We start from the raw sequence: 26,737 nt of genomic DNA on the forward strand, positions 1-26,737 counted from the left end.
ATTAAGGCCATGGAACAGCTTCTATCTGAGGAGAGATTAAAAAGACTGGGACTGTTCATCTTAGAAAGGAAATGACTAAAGGGGAGTATGATAGAGGTCTATAAAATCATGAGTGGAGTGGAAGAAGTGAATAAGGAAGTGTTATTTATCCCTTCACATAACAGAAGAATCAGTGGTCACCCAGTGAAATTAATAGAAGTGGGTTTAAAACAAACAAAAGGAAGTACTTCACACAATGCACAGTCAACATGTGGAACTCGTTGCCGGGGATGTTGTGAAGGTCAAATCTATGAATGGATTAAAAAAAGAACTAGGTAAGTTCATGGAGGACAAGTCCATCAATAGTATTAGCCAAGATGGTCAGGGATGCAACCCCATGCTCTGGGTGTCCCTGAGCCTCTGATTGCCACATGCTGGGACTGGATGACAGGGGATGGATTACTTGATGATTGCCCTGTTTTATTTATTCCCTTTGAAGCATCTGGCATTGGCCACTGTTGGGAGAGAGGATAATGGGCTAGATGGATCTGATCCAGTATGGTCATGAGGTTCTCCGCCTACCCAAAGGTACACCCAGGCAACCCAGTAGGGTTTCAGTGGGGTTGCACAGGTATACATGGGCACAGAATGTGGCCTTACAGTTTGACCCAGTCTGCAGCAGTTCTGCATGTTAAGCTTCCAATGAAGTCACTGGGAGTTGTACATATGAAACAGCTGCAGAATCAGACCCAGCACTGGGAGCCTATAGCAGGCAAAGAGTTCCAAAGAAGCAGCTAAAGGCAATACACAGATATTGAGGAGAAAAGTCTCAGGTGGGAAAAGTTAATGAACTTAGTTCAAAGTCACATTGAGAAATAACAGTACCTGACTTGTAAGGAAATGCTTGTTCATTTTTTTTCTGGAACTTGTAGCAACCTGACATTTCTTAAAGGTGTAAAATGCAAAGTGAATTTAGTGTAAAAATGTACATTTAAATAATGCCAAGACCATAAAATAAGCCAGCTGCAGCTAGGAAATTCAAATTAACAGTGACATCTCCAACCTTAATCAACTGTTGGTTGGTTTTCTTTGCCAGCAATGGTGCAAGGTGAAGCTGGAGGCATTTGTTCTTCTCTCAGTAATTGCATGCACGTAGCTCCCACCTACACACCTTCTTCTCCTTGACACAAAACTAACTTCTGAAGGCCCACCTGTTCCACAAAGCATTCCAGCTAGAAAGGCCACCCATCATTCTGTTTATTCACTGTATCATATTCAGGCCCTTATGTCTATAAGCTCCTTAGGGCAGTGGTTAGTTTTTTATTTAGCACATTTTACATTATATAATATGTAGCGTATGCTTACGATGCTGTATCCGTTGTAGCAGATTTGTGTCTGGTGGACCCAGCCATGTCCTGCTCTTTGTTGTTTCTATCGCATGCCGAACATTATTTCAACGTAATGAGCCACATGTAGACTTTGTGTAAGTAGGTGCACTTCCCAAGAAAATTTCTGGGTTAAATTCAGTGGTGATGTAAGCTACATGTCAGGCATGACTGGGTTTGAAAACTACTGTATGTGGCAAAGTAGTGTAACTTGCACTGCCTTGACATTTCTTGAGTATGCAAAATAAGTGCAGTTTGCTGTTAATCTCAATCTCCAGGACTTTTCCCTCTACTTGCCTTTGACATGGACATTTCACAAACCTATCTGCATGTTTAACACCCACTGAACAACAGATCTGTGCTAGTTACACTACTTTAATACTTATACCCGCCAAATAAAATTGAACCATCATTTATGTCACCGCTGAATTTGGTCCTGTCATTGGTGTTATTTCTCTCTCTTTCTCTCCTTTAAAAAAGAAACACATTGTGGGAAGTGCAAAGACACGTATTACTCCTCTAAGAACTATAAAGCAGCTCCTCTCCCATGTAAACCCGGGATGAAATCTATATTTTACAAAAAACAGGTCATGATGTCTGTTTAGGTCCCCACTGCTTCCTGTGAACATTTGAGCCAGAGTCTCCCTCTGCATGGACCAGGAATACGGAGGCAGAACCCTCTCCCGCAACACACACACACAATCCAGTGGCAAGTCAGGGAGGCAGCACCACAGCTTTCTTTCCCCATCACTAGGAGTCTGAGGAAGCCCCGCCGTGCAAATAGGGCTCTGTCAGTTCCAGCCTGAAGGGGAAGGTGGCATGCTGTAGGTACATGCCCCTCCAGATTCCAAGTTGTAACCCATTTTAGTGAATGCTGTCTCCATCTCTGCACCTTCTGCTCCCAACAGATAGGAGTTAGGAATCGCTTGCATTTTCATGATGGAACTTCAGGCGCTGTGGAGTTTGAATACTGCACAAAACAAAAAACCCTTTTCCTCCAAGACACGGCAACAGTAAATCCACCAGTGTTTTTCTACAGGAGAGGAATAATTTCCCGTAACAAATACTATAACCTGCACCTGTACTTTGAATCCCTATGGTAGGTAGAGGCATATATAAGCTGAAGACATTTTTAAAAAAAGATACTCAACAAGCACAGTAACCTGTTTTCAAAAGTTAGTATTAAATGCTCAAGCCTTTATTTATTTATCTTATAAGGATAAAATAACCACAGACAGAGGGACACTGCCAAGATTTCACCTCAAGAAGAAAGTGGCATTATTGGGCTACAAGGCCAAGACTCTCCTCCGATTTACATCAGTGTAAACCTGGAGTAACTTCACTGGAGTTAACATGCAGTTTAAAGACAGGTTAAGCACCATGTTTCTGTGCTTCTAGTCTGTGGACCTGATTCTAATCTTACCTGACTTTTGCACCACAGTAATTCCAATTTATCCCATCGACTTCAGTTATTCCTGATTTACGCTGGTGCAGGTGAGAGCAGAGTCAGGCCTTGTGTCTTCTCTATGTCAAAATTCAAGCTGAAGTAATTATTCCCATCATGAGGTATATACGAAACATTGCAAGATTAAGGCATTCTAAAGGAAGTGGTCACAGAAAAGTGCCACTGTAATATACAGTTTAGTGAGGCAGAAAATGAGCAGTAAATAGCATTCAACTGGGCTAACTGGATCCTATTCCTTAGACTTGTCTTCATCCACCATATAATTTAACCTACTCTAAATAAACAAGAACCGGTTCAGTGAGCATATTTCCCTCTTACAGTTGCTTCTGGGTGCTCAATAATCACATTAAAATGGTTTAAACTTTAAAAGAAATAATCTTGCCTCTAGGGATTTCTACTTTCCAGAAATGTTACATATTATTATATATGAAAGAAAATAAGACAGAGTTCAAAGCTAAGCTGACTGTGCTACTATATAAACATTGGACTTTCTATTTTAACTAGTGTGACAAGCCATGATAGGTGGCTTTATCAGTCAACATTTCCAGTGGAATAAAGGGGCAGAAATCTCAAACCTAAACACTCAAAACAAGGTAAACAGGAGTTAGAAGATATTTTCCACTCCGTTTTCAATGCAGATTCTGTTTCTTCTGTTGTTTTGATATTTGAAACATCCATCAAGGCTTCAGTGAAAAAAAAAATCTCTCAAGACAGAGCTGTATGGTTATTATCCTTAACATTGAAAATAGCAACTAAGGGATAGAATAGAGTAGTGTTATAAATTCAAGTAATTCTATTTTAAATACTAAACCCAGACATCCCCAAACTCTTCTCGAACCCTTGCTTCAGTATTCATTCCATACCAACATACCGTATGATTTGCCAAACCAGATCAGACTATTGGTCCTTTTAGTCAGCTGGCAATCCTCTCTCTGGTAATGGACAGCACCTCATCAGAGAAAGGCAGGCGCTTTTCTATCCTGCCCAACCAACTGTGTAATCCATCTGGGGCGGGTATGAAGTCTGTCCTTGCTCTACAGGTGATTACTTTATCCCCTGAAGCAAGAGATCAGATTACACTCATCATTACTTTAGCTTGCAAAGCTACAAACATTAGAGGTCATAAAATTACCCAGCCCTTTTACAAATCCAGCCACAGTATTTATCACAATGACCTTGTGCAATCCTGATTTTCACCGGCTGACAATACATTGTGTCTTCATTATTGCCTCTTATTAAAGATGGGCCTCAAGCCAAAACATTGAGGAATGTTTGGATCCAGGGTTCTCGGTTTTCCTGTCTCTATTTCTTATTAGTTCTTTAGCTTTAACAACTGTCTACCCATTTTGTTTTCATAACACTAAAACACATGCTTAAAGTTGTGCGTAGTGCCATTAACTTCAACTGATTATACCTACTGCCTCAGGACTGCAGAAGATCTTTGAGATAATTTATGGAGACTGTCTTTGTAAATTTTACTGCGTCTAGTACTTGCAGCTCTGCAAGCTAAACTGAGGGCTCTGATGGGAATTTCAAAAGCACCTCTGTGAGTTAAGAGCAGCAATCCCATTGAAGCTGGTGCATTGGTTCAGTATTGATTGAGAGAGAAGCTGACCATTTACTTTATCACCAACACACTTCCCGCAAAACTTGTTGCTTAGAGATCTCCCATACCACAACTGACATAGCAGCATGGCTACTAATACTCATACAAACAGATGTATAAAATTCCTAGGCACAAAAAAACACCTTAACTTTGCCTTGCAATGACACCGTGCATAAATCATATGTTTATGGTTAGCAGTAAACCATCTGTAGCCCCAGGTTAAAAAGCCACATTTGATTTTTTTCCCATTTTCCCCTCTCATCATGTCCCTGTAGGTCAGGACATTGTGCTGTCAGGGGCCACCATCTTCTTTGAAGGCAGCTTTGCTTCATTCTTATATTCCCAATAGAATGCAGTGGCCATTTTGAAAGAGGGCATCTTAATCAAAGGCACCTGTGGTCTCAGTCCTATTAAAAACAATTGGAAATGACAGAGATTTTAAAAGGGGGAGGTCCGTTGTAGACTTTTCTAATAATGTCCTTCTATAATAAGTCTCTGCTGAAGAAGAAACTTTCCACTATGTAGAAAAATGGCAAAAAATACCATTAATCCTACCAAAAAATTTTAAGTAATCAGATATTTTAGTTAGTTTAAGTATAAGGAAAGTTTGAAGAGTTTGCATTATTCCAGTATTAAGATAATTCAGGACAAAGAAATAGCCGCACACATGGTGCTAAATTTCTTAAAAGACTAATTTTAAAATTAATTTTAACTCAAATTAATTAACTAATATACTTGCAAATTTGCAGAGATTCATTCTGTACTCAAAGAGTGAGTTCGGTAGTTCTGGGGAAAGATACACTGTATTCTTGATACATAATCCAATGGGTGAATCTCTGCTGTCAATGCGAAAACTCAACTAACCCCTAACTATGAACCACAAGTAGCACTACCTTAATATTTGTTTTTCTTGATCAAAATATAGATATGAAATTCAGCAATGGCATGGTAAGTATGGCTTGTCTTTCTGCAGTGTTCAATTCACAGTTTTGAATACATCCTTGAAATGAATGGAATGACACCAGCGATGAAGTTGGCAAATGGCCAAGATTTGCAAAGTGAACAGTGATTCTGGATGCCTCACTCTTTGAATGCTCAATTTAAGACTCCTTAAAGGGGCTTGGTTTTCAGAAGGAATTTCAACACGTTTGGAAATGAGGTCCTACTCGGATGCCCAAAGTTGGGCACCCTAAAAATGAGCCACTCAGAATCCACAAACACTTGAAAATCTTGGCTTGTGGGTTTTAAAGATGGGATATAAATAGGTTTGTAAGGATTAGATTTTTATCTGTAAATGTCAGTAAGCACTGATTATACTCTACACACACAAGCCAATCAAAACATTTCCAGTGACAATAATCAAAATTTACAGTTAGGAAACATAAGAAAAATGCTGCTAAGAACTTAGAGTTTGATTTAAGGATATTTACTTTGTATATGTTGATATGTGATGTTGACGATTTGTGCTTTAATGGTTACAAACCTTTAACTTTTTGAGTCTTAAAGTCCACTGTCATTAAACGGGTCCCCCTATAATTTCCCATAACTGTGAACATTTAAATTGATAAAAATCTAAAATGTGCTTAAATAAACATTGATATTATCCATCAACATTATAAAAAAAAATGAACTCTGCCAAGCCTAGACATAAAAAAATTAATGTAAAGTATATTAATCACTTCATCAGCTTTTGGTTACATAGTGTCCTTAATAAAGCAATATTTCAGATCATTTGATATAAGTTAACTTGAAATTATATATAAATATCAATTTTCTATTATTGAAGGAAGAGGAGACCAAGGAACTCCTATTGTGTCAGATTCCCTACCTTTCAAGGGCAAGTGGTGAATACAGATCACAACCAAACAAAGACACACACTCTTGAACAATATATGTTGTAAGCATACAAGCAGTGGGACAGTCCTAGAACATGAGAAACTGATACTTCATGAAGATGTGGAGAAACAAGCAAATTCAGAGCTTTATAGGTTTAAGTGCGATAAAATGAATATCATATTTGAAAGGAATTCAGCATATAATTCCTAGTACAGGTGTGGTATGTTGATTGCTGGAAACATTGAGCTGTGTGTCCTCTAGCTGCTGAATTTCACACAAGCTGGAGAAGTAACAGCCACTTTGGGAGGTCTGTGAACCAGATATGGCAATAATTCAACCGTGCTGTTATCCAGGCATAAATCAAAACCTCTGCAGCTTGCTGAGGCAGCAGTGGCCTGAGCTTTGCTAAATTCCTGTGCTGATAATAAAGTCTTGACAATGTGGTTGATGTGGCACTCAAAGGAAAGCTTCAAGTCACAGATGAAACCAAGATTACAAGCTGGTTAGAAAGTAAATAACAGTCCCATCAAATGGAACCATAAATGAAAAAAATGCTTCTCAGCCAGTGATGGGAGCCAACTATAATTCAAAATTATTCAAAATTCAGCCAAAGAGTCAGTATCACAGTGCAACCCATATTACAAAACAGAACATGTGGGAAGAATTATACTCAACCCTAAGCACGTATAACAACAGGAGGAGGAACAGGTATTTGTTGGTAACCGAATGCATATGTGACAAAGTACCTACAGAATGGGCGTACACTTGGTATCTGTTTCTGATATAAGTTACACTGGTGTAAATCAGGAACTACTCGATTAAAGTCAATGGAGTTTAACTGGTGTAAAACGAGCAAATGAGATCAGATTCAAGCCATCACAATGGTCAGATTCTGCCACTTTTACTTATGTCGAGCAGTACCTTTCTGCATGATCAGTCTCATTGAAGTTATTGGGACTACTCATGGAGTAAGGTACTACAAAGCGTGAGTAAAGGTGGAAAATTCCAGCCCACTATCTTTAGTAGAGCTTGTCATGAGTTTGCCATTTGAATAGATTGTCTATGGAAAATGCAGTTTCTGCAAAAATCAGAGTTTTCCATAGGAAAATTTCAGTTTTGCCAAAAAAAATTCAGTATTTCACTGGCAAAGTTTAAACAAAATAGTTCATTTCAGGTCAAGTTGCCCTATATAGCAAAGTTTCAAGTCATCAAAACAAATTAAAATGTTTTGTTTTGGGTCAGTTTGACATTAATCTGTGTCCCGCTGAATTGCCATGATGCCTCAGTGGGAGTTATTGTCTGGGTGCCCCCATTCTCATCTGCCAGCCAAGCTCCCTAGCTGGATATTTCCCTGGATGCCCCACAGTTTCCCTGGTTGAGCCACCTTGGTGGATCATGTGAGATGTAGTCCCACCAGAGAGCTTGACCACTGAGGAAAATGGGGGCATGAGGTACTCAAACTACGACTCCCATGGGCATCACAGCAACTCATAGGAACCGATTCAAACCAAAAAGACTCAATTCACTTCAACAAAATGAAATGTCTCAACATTTCTAAACTGAAATTTTTTTATTCAACTTTCAATTCTATGAACATTTTTGTCATTTCATCCCAACAAATTAAAAGAAATCTCAAAATATCAGAATTCCCCACAGGATGGAAATTCTCATTTTTGTCCAGCTCTAGGGTTTAAATCTCCAAGGAACTTCACAAAACACCTAAATGGAGCCACAGAGGCATCATAGTCTGTTATTCATTAGAGTGCTTTAATTAACATGGACATTTCAACCTTCTAATAACGCGGTACAATTTGTTCACAGAACAACTTTGTTAAGGGCCAAATCTTGCTCCACTTACTTACACAAGTCATCCCACTGAATTCAGTCCACAATGAATAAAACTGGAAAGATTTGTCCTAGTACGAGGAGAATCCTTACAACTGGAACTGCAGTTTGCATGATGCAAGCCTTTGCAAAAAACTGGGACTGTCTTATTATTTCAGTATAAACAATATTACATTGTATTACCACTGCCTGGAGGGACAGAGTGGAAGGATTTCTCTTGGTATATATATATATATATATATATATCGCTGAAGACACATAGGAGTGCAATGAACAGTTATGAGATGGTTTTGGATTCAGTCAGAGAAGCCATTAACCCTGAAATGTGATCACATTGTCAGTTATCTTTGTCAAACTAGAGTTTCAAATTAGGAAAAAATATACTGTGTGCTCATAAACAGTAAGAGGTAGTTTTTCCTCAGCCCTACCAAAGATTTTCACTTTTAAGAAAATCTCTAAGGTATGACAGTGAAAACAAGCTCTTTGGAAAACAACTTGGAAACTGTCTCAGGCCAAATTACCCTGCACTGTTTCTACACCAGGGAAAACATTCATTGGTGTCATGAAGACTGCCTGGATTTATAGAGACAGTTGACCAGAAAGCCAGTTGCTGTTGCTACTGGGGAATCTGAATGCTTCATAATTATCCTGATTCATTTCTTATCTGGGTCAAATGGACCCCTAAAAGGAGCATGGATGACCAGCTTGTGAGGGTCAGAGAGAAGGCAACTGTCAGTTATTCAAAGTAAATGGGCCTTGACAAGCATTTTAAGGAAACCTACAAAAGTAATCTGTCTGGTATCCCAAAGACCCCTGGCTCACATGAGTCTTAGTCGATAAGTATGTTCCATGTAAGCTGTATAATTTTGACTAGGACTACTAACAGCATAAGGCAGATTACAGCAGAGTTGGTTGAAAGTTTTCCAATTTTTAAATCTCAGAATTTCTCACAGGATGGAAATTCTATTTTTAACCAGCTCTAAAATACAGTTTGTGACACCAGATGCTACTTTCATTTTGAGACCCAAGTTAGAATAAATAAAGTCAAAAACTCTAAAGAAGCTTTTCTTTCAACCCCAGCTATTTATGAAATGAATCTTTCTGGTTCTAACTATCTAGAACTTTTCCACAGGTATTTTCTCATTTGTGTGTGTGCACAAACACACATTCAAAATAGAATCTGCATCCACCACTGAAATATACACTGCTCTGTGATGCAACACTATCCAACATATCAGGACAGAAAATTTGAAAGAATACCATATTCAGCTGGACTGCAGTATGGAGATTCATAGCGACACAATGTAGCAACCCAAACTGGATTATGTCGCCCTTTATCTGCTAAATGACAAGTGAAAAGTGGCATGATCCTTAAACTTCACAAGTTTTCAACTGGTTGTACATATCAGGTAAAAGATAATACTTTGAACAATACAGTGCTAACAGCTTGGGACATTGGTTGAATTCTCACACAGTAGGAAGAATCCCCTTCTAGATTCACCAACACTGCTTTCTGTGGAGGTTTTTATAATACTTTGTATATGACACCTTTCATCAAAGGTCTCAAAACACTTTACAAGCACACACTAGAAACTCAAGGCTCACAACATTTAGTGACATAGGGAAGTATTATCATCTCCATTTTACTGTGAGAAAATTGAGGAATAGAATTTGAGAGAGATTTGATCAAGGACACAGAGCCAGGATTTGAACCCAGAACATCTGACTTTGAGTCCTGTGCTCTAATCATTAGAAAACACAATGTTCCTTCCCAGTAGGTCTCCTAACCGACTATTGACTAGACTGGCCTTTACCTAGTGTTTGACTGTAATACAATCTGAGGAGGGGTGGGTGGGTATAGCTATTACTCTCATTGTGAAGTGCAATTTATTATATTATAGTGCTACCCTCATTACAGTGTAGTGGTGTCATTGAAGTTAATCCAATTGAGAATCACAGCAGTGTATGACTAGGTTGAAAGTATCAGCTCACAGTTCACGAGCCACCAAAGAAACCATTTACTGCAGTTTGCTCTTAAAAGTAAAAGCCTCCTTTTTAAAGTAAGTGAAAAACTTATTTTGTAAATGCTGGCTTGCTTGAAAAGAAACTATTCTCAAACTTCCTGCTCAGCTAAATGCCATCACAGCTGCAAATGCTAACCAAGCACACAGCCGGCTTGTGAATTATTCACATAAATAAAGAGCACAGCTTGTAACATTGACTTTTTTTGATCAGAAAGTGTCCTGGGGACAACTGAACAGTTTGGATCAGGCAAAGGCTAGACTTCTGGTGAGCCTTTTATTATTTTCACAGAGTATTAGACCTCGTGAATACACAGCTAGTTGTATTCAAAGTGATAATGACACATTCTAATAGTCTCTCTATCCCACAGATGCTTCTTGAAAAGTTGTTTTATTTACTTACTTTGGGAAGAAGTTCTCTTAGGACAACTTGAAATACAATCAATCCTTTCATTAGCTGTTTTAATAGCATCCTCAGGGCCAACATCCCTCACCACTAACAAAATAAGTCAGAGGTGCTGGAACAATTTGTATGGTGGGGGTGCTGAGAGCCATTGAACCAAACTGCAAACCCTGTACCTGATGGAAACCACTTCAAGCCAGGGGTTGCGGCAGTACTCTTAGTTCCAGCACCTACAAAATAAGTTGGTAATTATTATTGGATAAAAGGGATCTTGCCAGGTTAAAAATACCCTATTAAAAAGTACACTGATGCTAATAATATCTTTCCCTTATTCCAAACTGAAAGAATTATTTAAAAGCTAATGTATTCTTCATAGTCTGCTCTTTAGTTCTGTTTTGCATTCTAACTCAGATTGGAAAAAAATACAGAATAGCAAGTTTTCCTTTTATTTTTTTCTCCTTGCATTTTTCATTTGCTGGTTGTCATTTACCAATACAATGTTTTGGTTCCAAATGTCAGAAGGAGCAAAAAGCTTTTTGAAAAAACTAAAAATCATGAAACATTTCTAATATTAGATTTGTAAAACTTAACAGAACTTAAATTTAAGGCCTAAGCTACTTGATTTTCATTTTATATTGAATCAATCTTATAAAGTTTATTGTAGAAAACTACAAACTGCAGACCAAACCAACAGACTTCTACAAAGCTTGAGTCCCAGTTCTGTCTCCTTTGTTTACCAGGGATCATATCCTGCCTGAAAAACTGTACAACACAGAGAAATACCGAATGGCTGAATAATATATCGCAAAGAACCTTATTCCATTGACATTATTTCTTTTGCATTTTATTTTAGTTCTAAATTGAAGTACCTTCAGTAATCACAGCATAACCCTGATGTGACTGTGACCCCCATCCTACAAAAGCAATTCACAGTGATGTAAGAGCTCAGTAAACATATTTTTGTTATAATTTTTTGTGAATTTCATGTTATTTTATTTTATTCATTTTATCCACAAGTATTGCATCCTGCCCACAACATGTGAAAGACTCTCTGGGTGATGGGGTTTGCAGAGTGAGCCTGCCCCTCACTCACCATGCAGCAGTGGTTTCTGACCTGTGAGGCTGACTCCAGCTCTCCATTCCAGGCACCTGGCACCCAGGTTTGCAATACCGATCAGCTTTGGCCCATCTGCCCCTCCATCATCATGAATTTGTGAAAAATATAGGGCTCTAGTTCCATGTAGGTGGATGGACTTTGTCTAAGATGTCTGAGAGAGTTTGTGTTGTTTCCATCTATTGACTGGCCCACAGACAGAACAGAGGACCCCTATTAATAAGGTCATCTAAAGGAGCTTTCCTTTATCTGAAGTGACAGAGGCCTGTTTTTTTTTAAGATGAAAATCAAGAGTTCTAATCCTAGCTCCCCACATGTGTCTCTGATTTAAATAATAATCATGTCTTATCTGTAACATATAAACACAGATTTTCATAATAGAAAGCTTCCCAAGAGCTTAATAGGGATGAAACCAATACAGGTTATAGAAATTATTCTAAATTCCTATACAAAAACTATATCCTTATTACAGGTGGGTGGGGAAGGTCAACCATCAGATAGAACACTGAAAAGGGTGGTATTATTCTGAAGTCGTATAGGGATTTTCTATAAGGGTTGTTACATCAAGTTAAATATTTTGTCATTCATTTCACCTGATCATGGAACTATAAATATCATTGTCATTGCTCTAAAGGTTTGCATGCTTTGTCTATAAATATTAATTAATAGCCTGTGCATTGAAATTCTCAGTTGTTGGCAATAGTGGAGACCTCTAGTTGTTACAATAATAGCAGTAATCATATGACCATTTAACCTAAAAGTGATCCAGTTCCCTTGAGGTCAATTGTAAGACTTCTCTTGATCTAACAAGAGTTGAACAGGGCCCTCAGTGGATATTTTGCTGGTACTAAGGGCAAGAGGATTCTTAGTCTCCGCAGAAATAAACGGATTAAAATATATCTGCTTTTGGTAAAGTATTCAGAAAAATATTCATTCGAACTTTTTAATTAGTAGAAAATCTCATGATGCTTCACAGTATGAATCATCCTCATATTTTTGTGTCTACATTTTTTCTTTGAGAAAAGCTTACCTGGCCTCATTTTCAAGCTCTTTCCCTAAGGGTTTTCAGCTGTGCTAAAGGTTATGGCATGGAGGCGGAAAGCAGGTACCACCACTATCCCCACCTCCTTCGCCTCCTCCTCTAGCCATTTTGTGACTGGCCAGAACTATTGGTGTCAAATCCATACATAGTTTCAGGTTGACCTGAAACTGCATTTTTTGTCAACTAAGCTATTTGTCTGAAAAAATTTGCTCAGCTCTAGCGGGGCTTAAATACATTTGATTTTTCCCCTTCATTCAGGGGATCCAAGAAGAAGCGACTCTGTTCTGTGCTATGAGGAAGAGTGTTATGTGCATGTGTCATTTGTCACTACTTCATTGTTTGTTGTTGTTCATTGTTTGTTGTTGTTGCTCCCACAGACATGTCCCCTTTCTACATTTGTTTCCCTGAACAGCTGACATTACCAGTCAAGCAAGACCCATCCTTTTCTGCATTTATACAATGGAGGAGACTCACTAAGCATGCCAGCCACTTCCCCAAGCATCATTCCCAGGAGTCTCATTACTCTGAGAAGGCGGCAGATCTGCGATCACCTCCAAGGAAAAAGTTCCCTTCTCAGAATAAGGAGTAGCCTCTGCAAAAGTCACAGTGGTGAATGTGGGCAGGATGAGACCTCTCAGTTTATTCAGTTTCAGCATACTAGTTGTAAACACATATTTCAAGTATTTTCCAATCTGGGCATCCATGATATGTCTGTAAAAGAATTCTTTGTTTATTCCACTCAGCAGCTAAAACATTACTTTTTGAACGCAGATTTGGGGCCAAGATCATGCTCTCATTAAATTCAGGATCAGGTCCTTGGTATATCAATAATAATTCATCCAGAGCATGTGCCAGATGATGCTTCCTTAAATTAAAGAGCAATACTTTTAATGCCAAAACACACAACAGTAAATGAATATTTTAGTCCTTACCACAAGACTGCTGTCCAGAGAAAGTCTTTTCCCAAATTCCCTTTTCTGCAGTTGTTTTTTTCTCTCCATGGCTTTGGTGGTTTGTTTTCCTTGCAATCTACTAGAAATATCAGGCTGTTTCCAGTGTCACTGAAATAAATAAATGCACATTTCAATATTCAAGTTAACAGTTTCTGTCTTTCATCATTAACTTTCTAATAATCCAGCAGTTAATAACTTTGTGAATCGAGTAGGCTGTGTTCCAGGAACAAGTTTTCTGTTCCAAAAAAGTTGATCTGTCCAGAGAGAAATGTAAACTGAATATATTGAGGTGATATCTTAAAAACAAAAAATAAACCACCACCACCCAGCTGTTGATACTGTCCTTGGTTGGCTTTATCAGGGCCCCCTGTGTTTGTATAGTCTTTTACTAACAGATCTGGGAAATGGGTTTGCAGAGCTAGTAAGCTGTCTGAAAAAATAAACAGTTCATTTTGCTCACACTCCCCAGTAAACCATGTTTACAGGCATAACTCCTTTTTATATTTATGAGGCACAAATATTGAGCCCAATCCTGCAATGTTCTGGGAGTTGAAAACCCTGAGCACCTTTCATAGATTTTTAAGGCCAGATGGTACCACTATGATCATCCAGTCTGACCTCCTGCATAATATAGGCCATAGAATTTAATCCTGTGAAATTCTGGTACTTCTGCAGTGGAGGAAATTAGTGGTGTCATTATTGGTGACCTTTTCTATTAATTCTAAGACATAACTTGCATCACGTAAAAAAAAATTTCCAAGTGTCCAGGATAACGGAAAATGTCTTAAAAGGTTCACATTTCTAAGAGAGGTATATTGTGCATGCAATGGTTTGTCTAGTGTGCTTTGGAAATGTAGGTCAGATTTTTCTCTCAGCTGCACTTGTGTAAATCTGAAATAATGTCTTTGATGTTAATGAGGATGTTCTGGATTTATAACTACGTAACTGTGATCAAAATCTGACCCAAATAGAGGCAAATAAGTATGCACATAAATGTAGAGCCAAGTATAAGAAACTTCTACTGCAACCAACATTGAGTGCATCTGTAAATGTCAAAGGGCAATGTCTGCAGCTCTTACTCTGGGCTAACTTCCAGCAAGGCCAAAGGGAGCTTTCCCTGAACAAAGATTGGAGGATTTGGTCCAAAATCTTTAGTCAAGACCAGTTTTAGAAAGAAAACCATTAAAAAAATAATGGTTTCAGCAAGGTTGCAATCCTCCTAGTTTCACTCAGTGCCAAATCCATTCTATTTAGTGGAAAACCAGACTAAAATAGAGCAGAATCTGACCCTACATGTATAAGAACCAGTTTCTAACTCCTTTTACTTATTTTGAATAGTACCTTGAACCACAAATAGCCCTATGACTTCAGTGGGATTACTATTGTAAGAAGCTATTCAAGGTGACTAAGGGGAATCACAATCTGTCCTGATAGCAATATATCCAGTGTCAGGTTTCCCATTCTACCCAACTTCAGACCTATCTGACCTCACTTATACTGGTTTTGTTCTGGTGTGAGATCAAAATTCAGCCAGTTTTCTATATAATACCTGTAAATTAGTCTGTAGAGAGATTAATCGCTATAAATGAGCTCAGTGAGAGAATATTTAAATGTGCGTGGCAATTAATCAGTGAAGAAATCTCAATTATTGCTCCAATCACTTTCTTTTTCCATTTTGTGCAGTGCTGTTTACAGTAAACCTCTGCTTCCTTTGCTACCAATTAAAATGTTAAATGTGTTATTCACTTGAGATAACGAGGGAGCACAACGGTGAGTTACTACGTAGTTAACACTGTTTCCAGATGAATTATCACAGTTCACGTGAAATACCACAATGGATATTATTAAAGGTGCAACGGCAACTCAATACAATGCTGTTCTCCTCTTTATAAAATGCCAGACATGAGAAAGAAAGGGTTAACTTTTGTCATCTTTGCACAGTATCTCTATCCATTCATCATCATACCAGCCAAGCATAACCTTCCCTAAAATACATTTCTATTGACCAATAGGCTCACCTTGGCGTGAGCTAGAGGTAGTCATAGTTTGGAGGCAACCACCCCAGTGGAAGGGCATGATTTCATTTGAGTAAGTGCTTTGATTGTCCTGTCTGCAGACACTTAGCAGAAACCATTCCCAAATCCACTACACAAATAATGAATGTAAGACTATCTATCAATTATTTGTACAGTACTGACACTGAGCTACTATGGACATTTTACACATATATGTGAGGACAAGGCTCCCAAAAATGTTATAGTCTAGATTTATCAACAGTTACAAATCTAGGTCTAGCCCTACCCTTTTCCAACTAGGAAATAATAGCCCATGACACATGGGTTGAGTTTTCAAAAGTGATTAGTGATTGTGGGTACCTCAGTTCTTGGGTGTGCAACTCATGACACCTTAAAGAAGCCTGATTTCCAGAAAGCAAGTACCTTCTGAAATATACATTCTGAATATCTCTTCCCTTTATTTTGCCTCCAGCTGGGCACCCTCAACTGAGGCACCTACAATTACTAGTCACTTTTGAAAATCTTGCCCATGAATCTTAACAAACAAAAATATTCTAATTCAGACAAGCCAAAGGCCAGTTTGAACCTCAAAATCAGACTCTCTCTTCAAACTAAAGATAAAAACATTGGCTAAAATGTTGAAAAACAAGCTTTTATCTCTGAACAGATATTTCTGTGCAACATATTTCCTGTCCCAAAGAAAGAGCTTTATCTGGTAGGCTTCTATCTCCTAGTGATCAACCTACAGGCCAGCTAAGAGACCTACAGTAATTCAAATGGGAAGAAATGCACCTCCTGAGAGATTCCACCTTCTGAGAGAGTGGCTGTCTAGCAGGAATAGACCTTAAGTGTTGTACCACTCACTAACAGTTTGCCCACGTCATGAGGAATACTGTACCTACATATCAGGATAAAACAATTTACCAGCCTTCTCTTTTCAGTTTATCATCTGCTGCCTGATGCTCCTGAGGGGATTTCTTCATTGAAGAATTAACTCAGGTGATCAGCACCAAGGTTAGCCTAGGCCAGGTGTGAGCAGCCACACTGCAAAACCATACCCAACTCCATGTGTCCTCACTGGTGCTGCACTCACCTACTGGTGACACTAGGACTTCTGGCGAAGGGCCCAGGATTCTTTGTGCTGCAGTAAGCTGAGCTGCTTTATGATTCTTTACCAATGAATAAGGCTAAGATTTTGTTATGGATATTTTTAGGAAAAGTCACGGACAGGTCACAGGCAATAAAGAAAATTCACAGAAGCCTGTGACCTGTCCATGACTTTTACTAAAAATATCCATGATAAAATGGGAAGCTGTGGGGTGGCTGGGAGCTCCAGGTCCCCACCTCCCTGGTGGGGAGCTGCAGGGTCCCCATGCCCCCTGCCCTGTGGTGGCTGCGGGGAGCTGCTGGGGTCCCCCTGCCCTCCTGTGGTGTGGGCGGGAAGCTGCCAGGGGTCCCCCGCCCTCCTGTGGCAGCAGCCAGGGAGCTGCCAGGGGTCCCCCTGCCCTCCCATGGTGGAGGCCGGGGAACTGCGGGGTACTCCCCATGCCTGCAGCGACTGGGTGCTGGGGGAACCTCTGCTGCTTATGTCGGCTAAGAGCTTTGGGGCTCGCTACCTCAGGCAGTGGGGGTATGATACAGCTCCCTGCCACTGCGGGAGGCAGCAGAACCCTGCAGCTCCCAGCTGCCAGGGCTGAAGTTACGGAGGTCTTTGGAAGTCATGGATTCTGTGACTTCCGTGACCTCCGTGATAAAACCATAGCCTTACCAATGAATTGTGGAAGTGTTTGTTTGTTTTTCTGGGCACAACGGGGAAATTGTGGGAAAGCACTGTCGGACTATCAGCACTTGAGTGGTTTAGCCCCTATCCTCACTGCAAAGTCAGTAGGTTACCAGCCTGAGTAACTATGGAACCTGTATTTTAGCTGGCAGTCCAAAGCAGGCCAGCTAGCTTTGGCTGAAAGTACCACTAAATTTGGGAGAGAGGGTTGTGTGTGTGGATAGAGGTGGATATGGTGCAACACCCATGAAAGAGCCTGGATTAACTGCGCAATGAAGCCATACCTTTGGATTTAGGAATTTTCAGGGTAAAAGCAATCTTCAGTCCAGAGGTATTACACACTTTGAAAATACACTAATTTTATAATGGAAAGAAATGTTCGGTACACTGGGAGATGGACCTAATAATCCGCATCCAGGAGAACCAAGGTATTGTTATTAACATGCAGAAATTCCACCTGTAATCCACATATGACATTTTCTGATTCATATTGTCTCCTTCAGAGAGAAGGTTATACTTTGATGTATATATCATGACTGCTGGAAAAGTGTAAGATTATTTTACCAAGATAAACATCCAAGATCTCTTCATACAGTTTAAGGGTACAGGGTCAGAGTTCAATAGAGCTATGCCAATTTTTGCTAACCAAGGATTTGGCCCAGAATCATATATTTTGGAAACGTGAAACTGATTATATTTGTCTTTTTAAAAAATGTATATGAACATAGCAACTGTGATAAGTGTCAGATTGACAATTCTAGAGACTGAAGTCTTCCTGTTTATCCTCAGAACAGGTACAATTCAAACATTCCCACCACTCCACATACCTCAGTACCAACAGGGCAAGCATCCCTGGGGCAATAGGATAGTTCAGTCTCCATAGCTCATTCATTCTTTGGCCTCCTCTACTGAGATTGTCAACAAGAGTGCTAATTATGGGGATTTTTTTGTGATAGGATCATGAGCCTACTAGAGACTAGAATAAAATTGCCAAAGATTATATATTGGTCACATTTTAAAAGTTTCTTCCATCTAGAAAAATTCAGCCAGTTTGAGAGCTATCCTTCATACCTGAAATGGAGAACACAGCTGGAACTGGTAATATCTCTGAAAATTGGGGGGAAAATGTTTTAAGTGCTGTCACTAGGATAGGACATCAAAAAGCCATCAGATAGGAAAAACTTTCAGTCAGTGTAGACGTTGACTAGAATTAAACAGGTGACCTAGAGGTGAAAGTCTCTCTATCTCATTGTGAATCCTTTGAGTCACTCAATCCCCCTGGAATCGGTTTTCTAACTGAAATTTTATCTTCCAATTTATCATACACACTAGTCTGCTATAGTACAGTAGGGTTGCTTTTGCAGCTTGTGCTGGTGACACTGAAGTTTATGGGTTGGCTTTGCATGTGGTTTCTCTAAGACAAATGAACACAGAAGCATTTCAAACTTAAGTATTATGAAGAATTGCATGAGCCTTTGCAAAACAGACATGAGGTGGAAAAAAGAAAGCATTCAAAATCGTAGAGCTTATTACTACAAATATTCAATATAATGAAGAATATTCATTACACACCAAACAGTGCTGTTATATTCCTAGGTCTGCATCAATCAGAAACCCTTACACTGATTCTGTGTCCTTTTTCTGTCCTTCCAAACACTTCAGACTGGGATCACCACAGAACTCCACCTCTGCAAAGCATTAAAAAAATTTCCATTATGATTAAAAGCAGGTCATTAAAATGGTTTCATTAACACACCCTCCTCCTTCCCTCCAATGGTGTTCAGCAGGCTGATGTTGAGGATTTAAATACTGACAAGGAAAAATCATTCTGGAATTCTCTTCTGAGCGGACGTATCAAACAGCTGTCTTCAATACTAGTGATTAGGGAAACAGAAGACTGCATTGGCACCTGTGTTTATGCATCATGAAATTACACACTTTCTGTTTCACCGGCAATATGCTCCACAGCAACTCTATGAGCACAGATCAGCCAGATAAAGCTCAACACACCCAGGCATTTGAGTAGACTGGTCAGTAGTTTGCTAGCACGAGGGTACACATTGTCCACACACACACACACACACTGGATTAGGAGACTATTTGGATAAGCAAGCTGCATTTTTGCAGAGAGAAAGAGAAGAGTCTTAGCCTGGGTCATGTGCTAATATGAGTGAATTAATTAAATCAGAGAAAGTCTAGTGCCAGACACTAAAACACCTAGCTAAATTGAATGCTATGGGAATGAAAAGGAAGCAAACACGGCACTACTCCATGCCTGCTGCCCCTACATCTAATTTTTTTCTGATTGGCTCTGGAAAGTTACATCAAAACAAAAAATCCAATTTCGAGAAAGTCAGTCAGGAACTACTGACAAAAAAGGATCCTGAATCTGATCTCCCTTACACCAGACTTTCAGCAGTGTAACTTGTTTTGCCAGATTCTGACCCGGCTTAAAACCCCCTACTGCTGCTCCTGGGGCATTTAGGAGTAGTGGTAGGTGTGCAGCAGCCCCAAGGGCCGCCTCTGAGTTGCTCTGCAGCCTGGAGCATCCCCATCTACATTCCTAATCTGTCCCAGCAAGTCCCCTGGCTTGTGAAGTGACCAATTTAGAGTCTAGAATAGCTCTATGCATCGCCTGCCTTGGAGAAATTATCCCAGCGGCATTGAAGAGTTTGGTTCAGGCAGGCAGACTCCTACGCAATGTATCCCAGAGAGAGAATGAAACAAATCTGCACAGCTACTGAACTTTCACCCTGTCCGCAACACAATTTTGCCATCTACCTTTAAGCTTTCTTCACACAAAGCATTCTCCCCCTGCTTGTCAAACCAAACATCTAGAAACCCGCCTTACAAGACCACTTCTAAGAGCCAAGCAAGTAAGGATTGGGGGATTAAAGCAAACAAACCTACTAATGTACTCAAAATAATACAAGGAATTCAATAAACCATAAAATACAGATATGGCATTAAAGATGTTTCAGTAATGACAGATGTCAAGATGAAACAGATGAGAAAAGTTTAAAAGATTTGCATCTCAATATCTTATCAGGTTAATTTTACATGGATAACTGGATGCATTTAAAGAGAAAAGGGTTGGTTGCAATGACATAAAATGAGAGGCCACAAGATTACCATGTTAATGTGTTAAGGAGAATGGGTTATGTTTATATCATTTCCCTATTCCATAACAACTGTGATTCATCTGATGCCATTTTCTGTTCTTGTTAAAATCTTTCCTCGTAAAAATACTCTGAACAGTTAATAGACTTATAACCAATCCAAAGGCTGTAACCTTTCCAGCATTTCATATTTGGACTGTCTGTCCATTTTTATCGTGATTATAAGGGCCATGCTGTAGGGAGAAAGTGAGCAGTCAGTAAATTACACCAAAGAACACTGAAAAGGTCAAAGGATTACACTTTGTTGTTTGCTTTTATGGAATATATGAGGCATTTAAACTGTGAAACTAAATTATTTGGACAAAGATGATAACAGATAAAAAGTAGGAAAGCATGAATGGGTTGTTGAGACAATGACTGATGAGAGTAGTGAGAGGGATCTGTTGCAGTGTTCTGATCCTCAGAAGACTGATCCTGCAAGATGATGTTGCATGAGCATTCTTAGCTCCTCCACAGAAGTCAAAAGGGATTTGAAGACAGTTGGTATTAGAGCTTGTCAGGATTTTTTGATGAAGTATTTTCTCTCTGGAAAATGCCAGTTTCTCAAACCCGAAACTTTTCTCAGGAACACCTGGGTTTAAACATGGATTTCTGTTGGGAAAGTGTTTCAGGTCCAGGATGGAATTTCGGGTCAAAATTAGAGATACCCATCCTGATATATCCAGTAGCCTAGTGATTACAGAAACAGACGTGCATGTGTCAGACCCAGAGATCAAGTCTCTACTTGGCCTAATTCAAAGGCTTTATCAGAAAGAGACATCTTTCTTAGGAAGCCACTGAAGATAGCAGGCCAAATCCAAAGGAGCTGTGTAATGTGATGCAATTCACAGATAAGTGAATGTGAGTAGGTCTGAAAGAGTGCCAGTTGGTAAAACTTGTTTCGGCAAAAGGAAGATGTGTACAATAAACTAATCAAGCGTTCTTCATAACCACCAAGTCTGGATCTTTCGGACCGATTCTCATTTCTCTTACATCAGCATCAATCAGGAGTATATTTATGAAAGTCAATGAAGTATGAAACCAGTGAACGATAAGAGTCAGGTCTTGACTCTCCATAGTAAGCAAAATGTGATTGGTCAATGGGCTGTACCAATTAAAGTTTTTGAAGACTGAATTTAGTGCTTGTGAAAGATACCACATAGACGATCCTAATGACAGAAGACCTGTGTTTTTCCCTAGAATAGATGTAACACAGGCAGCATCCTCTCTGCCTCCCTGCCAATCCTGTTCCAGCGAGATTGCCAAAAGGCATTAATTCTCCATGAATCTTCAACCTTTTCTAGCTCTACTGTGGCAGCCAACAAAAATAACGGCTAGTGTTTGTTACAGTGTTGGCTTTGTAATCTCAGTCTAGTTCCTGATGGTCCTATAACAATTTTAGGTCACTATCACCCAGACAGAAATACCTCATTGCCAAACCCCTGAGCAATTCAGTCTTCTGACAAATTTTATCTTTACATCAGTTTGGCAAAAATTGACTATTTTAATGGCACAGTTTTTGCCCACTTCTTTCTAGAGCAGAGGTGGGCAAACTATGGCCCGTGGGACCCTCCTGCCCAGCCCCTGAGCTCCTGGCCCGGGAGGCTCGCCCCCGGTCCCTCCCCCGCTGTTCCCCTCCCCCGTAGCCACGCAGCCATGGGGGCAGCGGGGCTGCGAGCTCCTTCTGCTCTGAGTGGCATGGTAAGGGGGTGGCAGCAGTGCTCGCACGCATGCAGCAGTGAGGGGGTTGGGTAGGTAGGGGGTCCCGGGGGCTAGTCAGGGAGCAGGGGGCGGTTAGGGTCGGGGGGTCCCGGGAGCACTCAGGGGACAGGGAGCAGGGGACAGTTGGATGGGGTGGAGGTTCTGGGGCAGTCAGGAGTCGGGGAACAAGGGGTTGGATAGGGCATGGGAGTCCTGGAGGGCCTGTCAGGGGGCGGGGGTGTGGATAGGTCAGGGAAGTCAGGGCACAAGGAGCAGAGGGGGTTGGATAGAGGGTGGGATACCTGGGCGGGTGGTTTGGAGCAGGGGTTCCCAGGAGAGAGCAGTCAGGAAACAAGGAGCAGGGGGGATTGGATAGGTCGGGAGTTCTGAGGGGGACAGTCAGGGGAAGGGAAGTGGGAGGGGGCGAATAGGGGGCAGGGGCCGGGCTGTTTGGGGGCACAGCCTTCCCTACCCGGCCCTCCAAGTTTCGCACCCCAATGTGGCCCTCAGGCCAAAAAGTTTGCCCACCCATGTTCTAGAGACACAAAAAGAAACATGTCGCTATGCACATTTTTTATGACAAAAATTTAGTGAATCCAAGCAAGGTTTTGCTAGATGAAGTGCCATCTTAGAATCATAGAATATCAGAGTTAGAAGGGACCTCAGGAGGTCATCTAGTCCAACCCCCTGCTCAGAGAAGGACCAATCCCCAATATTTGCCCCAGATCCCTAAATGGCCCCCTCAAGGATTGAACTCACAACCCTTTGAGGCCAATGCTCAAACCACTGAGCTATCCCTCCCCCCATATGACCTGTAAGAGCACAACTTGATTTGGTTTTATCAATAGCAGAGCCCAGGAGAGTGAATGATTATTTACTGGTGAATTCTAACTCATGGACATGAGAAATTATAACCCAGTCTTAATTTATTCATAGTTTTTGAACATCTGATTTCATTCTATGAAGCATGCTGGGAAGTTATAAAATATTATGTGGCCTAAAGGAAAATTTTCAAGATAAAAGTCATATCTTGAAAAATCTTTTCCTCTGCTAACTAATAACACTATAAGGGACGAACCTCACATTGCCTGCTTAGACAAAGTAACAATCCGCTGACTTAAATGAGAATTTTCCATTTTCATGAATAAGGACAGCACAATTTGTTCCTAAATTACTCGAACAATTCTATGACCACGGAGGATGTCATGGTCACCTGCATTTTGCACAGCTGTTACTTTGTCATTTTGACCCTCACAATAGACTAGACTGGAACTTTACAGTAAGTGGCCTCAGGAAATTGTTCCACCCACGGAGCACGCTGTGATGGGTTCAGTCACAGAGACCCCCTTGGGACTGTCACCTGATGTGTTGAGACTTCCTCTAAGCCCATTTTCTCTGCCAGTTTGGGCCTCTAGAACCCTGCCTTGTTGAGACAGACATGCGAGTCTGCTCCAACACAGACCAAGGGTCTGAACCACGCGCCCCAAAGCTGCACACTTAACTGAAAACAGCTTAACAAGTGTTCCTGTCTCCAGCACCCAGACACCCAGCTCCCAATGGGATCCAAACCACAAATAAATCCATTTTACTCTGTATAAAGCTTATACAGGGTAAACTCATAAATTGTCCGCCTTCTGTGACACCAATAGAGAAATATGCACAGCTGTTTACTCCCCCAGGTATTAATTACTTACTCTGGGTTAATTAATAAGCAACAGTGATTTTATCAAGCACAAAAACTAGGATTTAAGTGGTTCCAAGTAATAACAGACAAAACAAAGTAAATCACCAAGCAAAATAAAACAAAGCACACAAGTCTAAGCCTAATACATTAAGAAATTGATTACAGATTAAATCTCATCCTCAGAGATGTTCCAATAAGCTTCTTTCACAGACTGGACTCCTTCCTAATCTGGGCCCAATCCTTTCTTGTTAGCTCCAGCTCAGGTGGTAACTAGGGGATTTTGCATGACTGGAAACTCCTTTGTTCTGTTCCACCCCCTTATATAGCTTTGGCACAAGGTGGGAATCTTTTGTCTCTCTGAGTCCTCACCCCTCCTTCTAAATGGAAAAGCACCAGGTTTAAGATGGATTCCAGTACCAGGTGACATGGTCACATTCCTGTGAGACCCCAAGCCTTCATTCTTCCTGGCCTGACTCACAGGAGGGTTTGCAAGTAAACAGCCATTTACAACAAATTGTCTTAGTTGATGGGAGCCATCAAGATTCCAAACCACCATTAATGGTCCACACGTTGCATAATTACAATAGGACCTCAGAGTTATATTTCATATTTCTAGTTTCAGATACAAGAATGATACATTTATACAACTAGGATGACCACACTCAGTAAATTACAAGCTTTGTAATGATACCCTACAAGATACCTTCTGCATGAAGCATATTCCAGTTACATTATATTCATATTCATTACCATATTTTCATAAAATCATATGGAATGCAACGTCACACATGCATCTAACAACCTGTGATTCTGAGTCATAATCCCCAGACTCTGAGGAAGATGATAGCTGCTTTGCCCCTTTTTGTGGAGAAACTTATTCTCCACTGTGTACCTAGCCAGCAAGTAAGAAGAGGCAGAACAAGGGCTTCTCCCACTTCCTGCCCACTTCCCATCTACTTGCTCACAGTGCAGAGGGTTGAGTGAATAGCCCCTATTGAAACCCCATAGCTAAAGTCACAATTTGAAGGGCTCAGAAGGGGAGAAAGGTCTGGGTAATCTCATCCAATGGCACCAGAGAAAGAACTCAGCTTCTCCACCTTCAAAGGACAAGCCCCTACCACTTTTGGGCTGCTACACCTTACAGCCTGTAACACACAGTTGAATAGTTCTCATTCCAACCCCTAGACGGCACTGGACACTTTATTACAGGCCAGATTCTGCCATCCTTACTCACATTTCATAGTAATTTACTCCACAAGTACATTCATTCATTTCAGAGGACCACTTGAGGGGTAAATTATCACTCAGTTGCCCCATTCTCCATTATTTCCAATATGTGCTCAGTCATAGCCAACAGTGGCAGCCACAGGGAGTCAGCTGTGACTCCTTGATTCCTGACTATTTGGCCCTAGCAGAAGTTAGAGCAGAAGAGGTCTAATCTTGCTTTTGCCAAGCTTATACCACCAAGGGATCAGTCAGAGTAGAACCTGGCTCCACCTCCCACACCTCTGACACTCATTGGTGGTAGGAATATAGCTAGCTAGCATAGGAGGCAGCTAACTGATCTTCTCCAGCTATACACCAGCAGGGATTCCCTCTAAACAGTGAAAATTCTCCAGTGGCATTCTTCAGCTGCTTTAAAAATTTACTTTGTGCTTCTTATGCAGTGTAAATTGAATTTAGTTGACTGGAAAATCTGGCCCCATGTGAACAAGAGTGGCACAACCTGGTTCGTCCTTATTAAAGATGAAAAAATGTTAAAAATTGATGGGTGTGATTTTGGAGACATGTTGAACACAGTTGTTTGTATCAATTTTTTTAATATATGCTTAGATGATAGAATGACAGGGCAATCAATGAAAATAGGGAAAAATTCTTTTCACATTCGTCCAACTTCAGTTTAGTTTATGGTCAAGAAAATTGCAGTGAAGAAATTAAGGGGTAGATTGTGTCTTGGACTATGCACACACAGACAAGAGAGGGAAGGGGGCCAGGAAGAACACCCCACTCCCTCACAGGAGTAAATGTAGCCATTCACCTGTATTCTCCCTCCCCAGAGCAGCTGAGGCAGGACTGAGGCAGGGTAAGGAGTTAACTCTACCCACTTACTCAGTGGCCCAAACCATAAAAATGATCAAATGCAGGTTGGGGAAGGTAGTAATTTACTGCTGGCATCACTACCAACCCAGATTAAGCAGGGGGAGACTTGCATCTCAGGTGTCTCTTTGAGTCACATTTTCTCTTGGACCTATTTTTAGAAAGATACTGTTTTAGTCTGTGCTTAAAGTCTGTGCCCTAAGTTTTGCAACAAACTCAACACCACCACAATCAAAAAATGTTTTTGCATAAACACACACAAAATCACAGGAAAAAATACAATATTTTAGAAGTAAATACAGGACGATTAGAAAATAGAGTTGTTCATCTTTGTGATTCAGGAGAGGATGGGATAATCTTATGATGGAAAAGCTCATGAATGATCTGAGATGCAGATTTGGTCTCTATATGATAGTCTTACAAGTCTAGATATCATTTCTAGAATATGAAAAAGATAAGAAGAGAAAGAGACATCTGGAATGTAAAGAAGTTTTATTTTATTATAAAATATTGATATGTTTAGCCACTCTTCAAGCAATATATGGAATTAATAAGAATTGTTCAGTTTCTGCTCCTGTATCAGCTTTTATTTTTTAAAAAATCATACCTCTGCAATATAGTTTGCAGCAATTATTATTCCCTTGTAACTGCTT

The 26,737-nt window shown here is 40.3% G+C and overlaps 1 protein-coding gene across 1 annotated transcript in view; it reads right to left on the reverse strand.

Moving 5' to 3' along the window:
• NCKAP5 (NCK associated protein 5) overlaps positions 1-26,737 on the reverse strand; it is a 568,803-nt gene that overhangs the window by 523,358 nt on the left and 18,708 nt on the right. The window contains exons 2-3 of the mRNA XM_084643960.1: positions 19,017-19,132; positions 13,629-13,757 (exon numbers count right to left, since the gene is read on the reverse strand). Of these exons, the coding sequence (XP_084500086.1) occupies positions 13,629-13,697 (69 nt within the window). The 5' untranslated portion in view covers positions 13,698-13,757; positions 19,017-19,132. The remainder of the gene's footprint in view (positions 1-13,628; positions 13,758-19,016; positions 19,133-26,737) is intronic.

Source organism: Lepidochelys olivacea (assembly GCF_965140295.1).
Source record: "Lepidochelys olivacea isolate rLepOli2 genome assembly, chromosome: 11".
NCBI lineage: Eukaryota > Metazoa > Chordata > Testudines > Cheloniidae > Lepidochelys > Lepidochelys olivacea.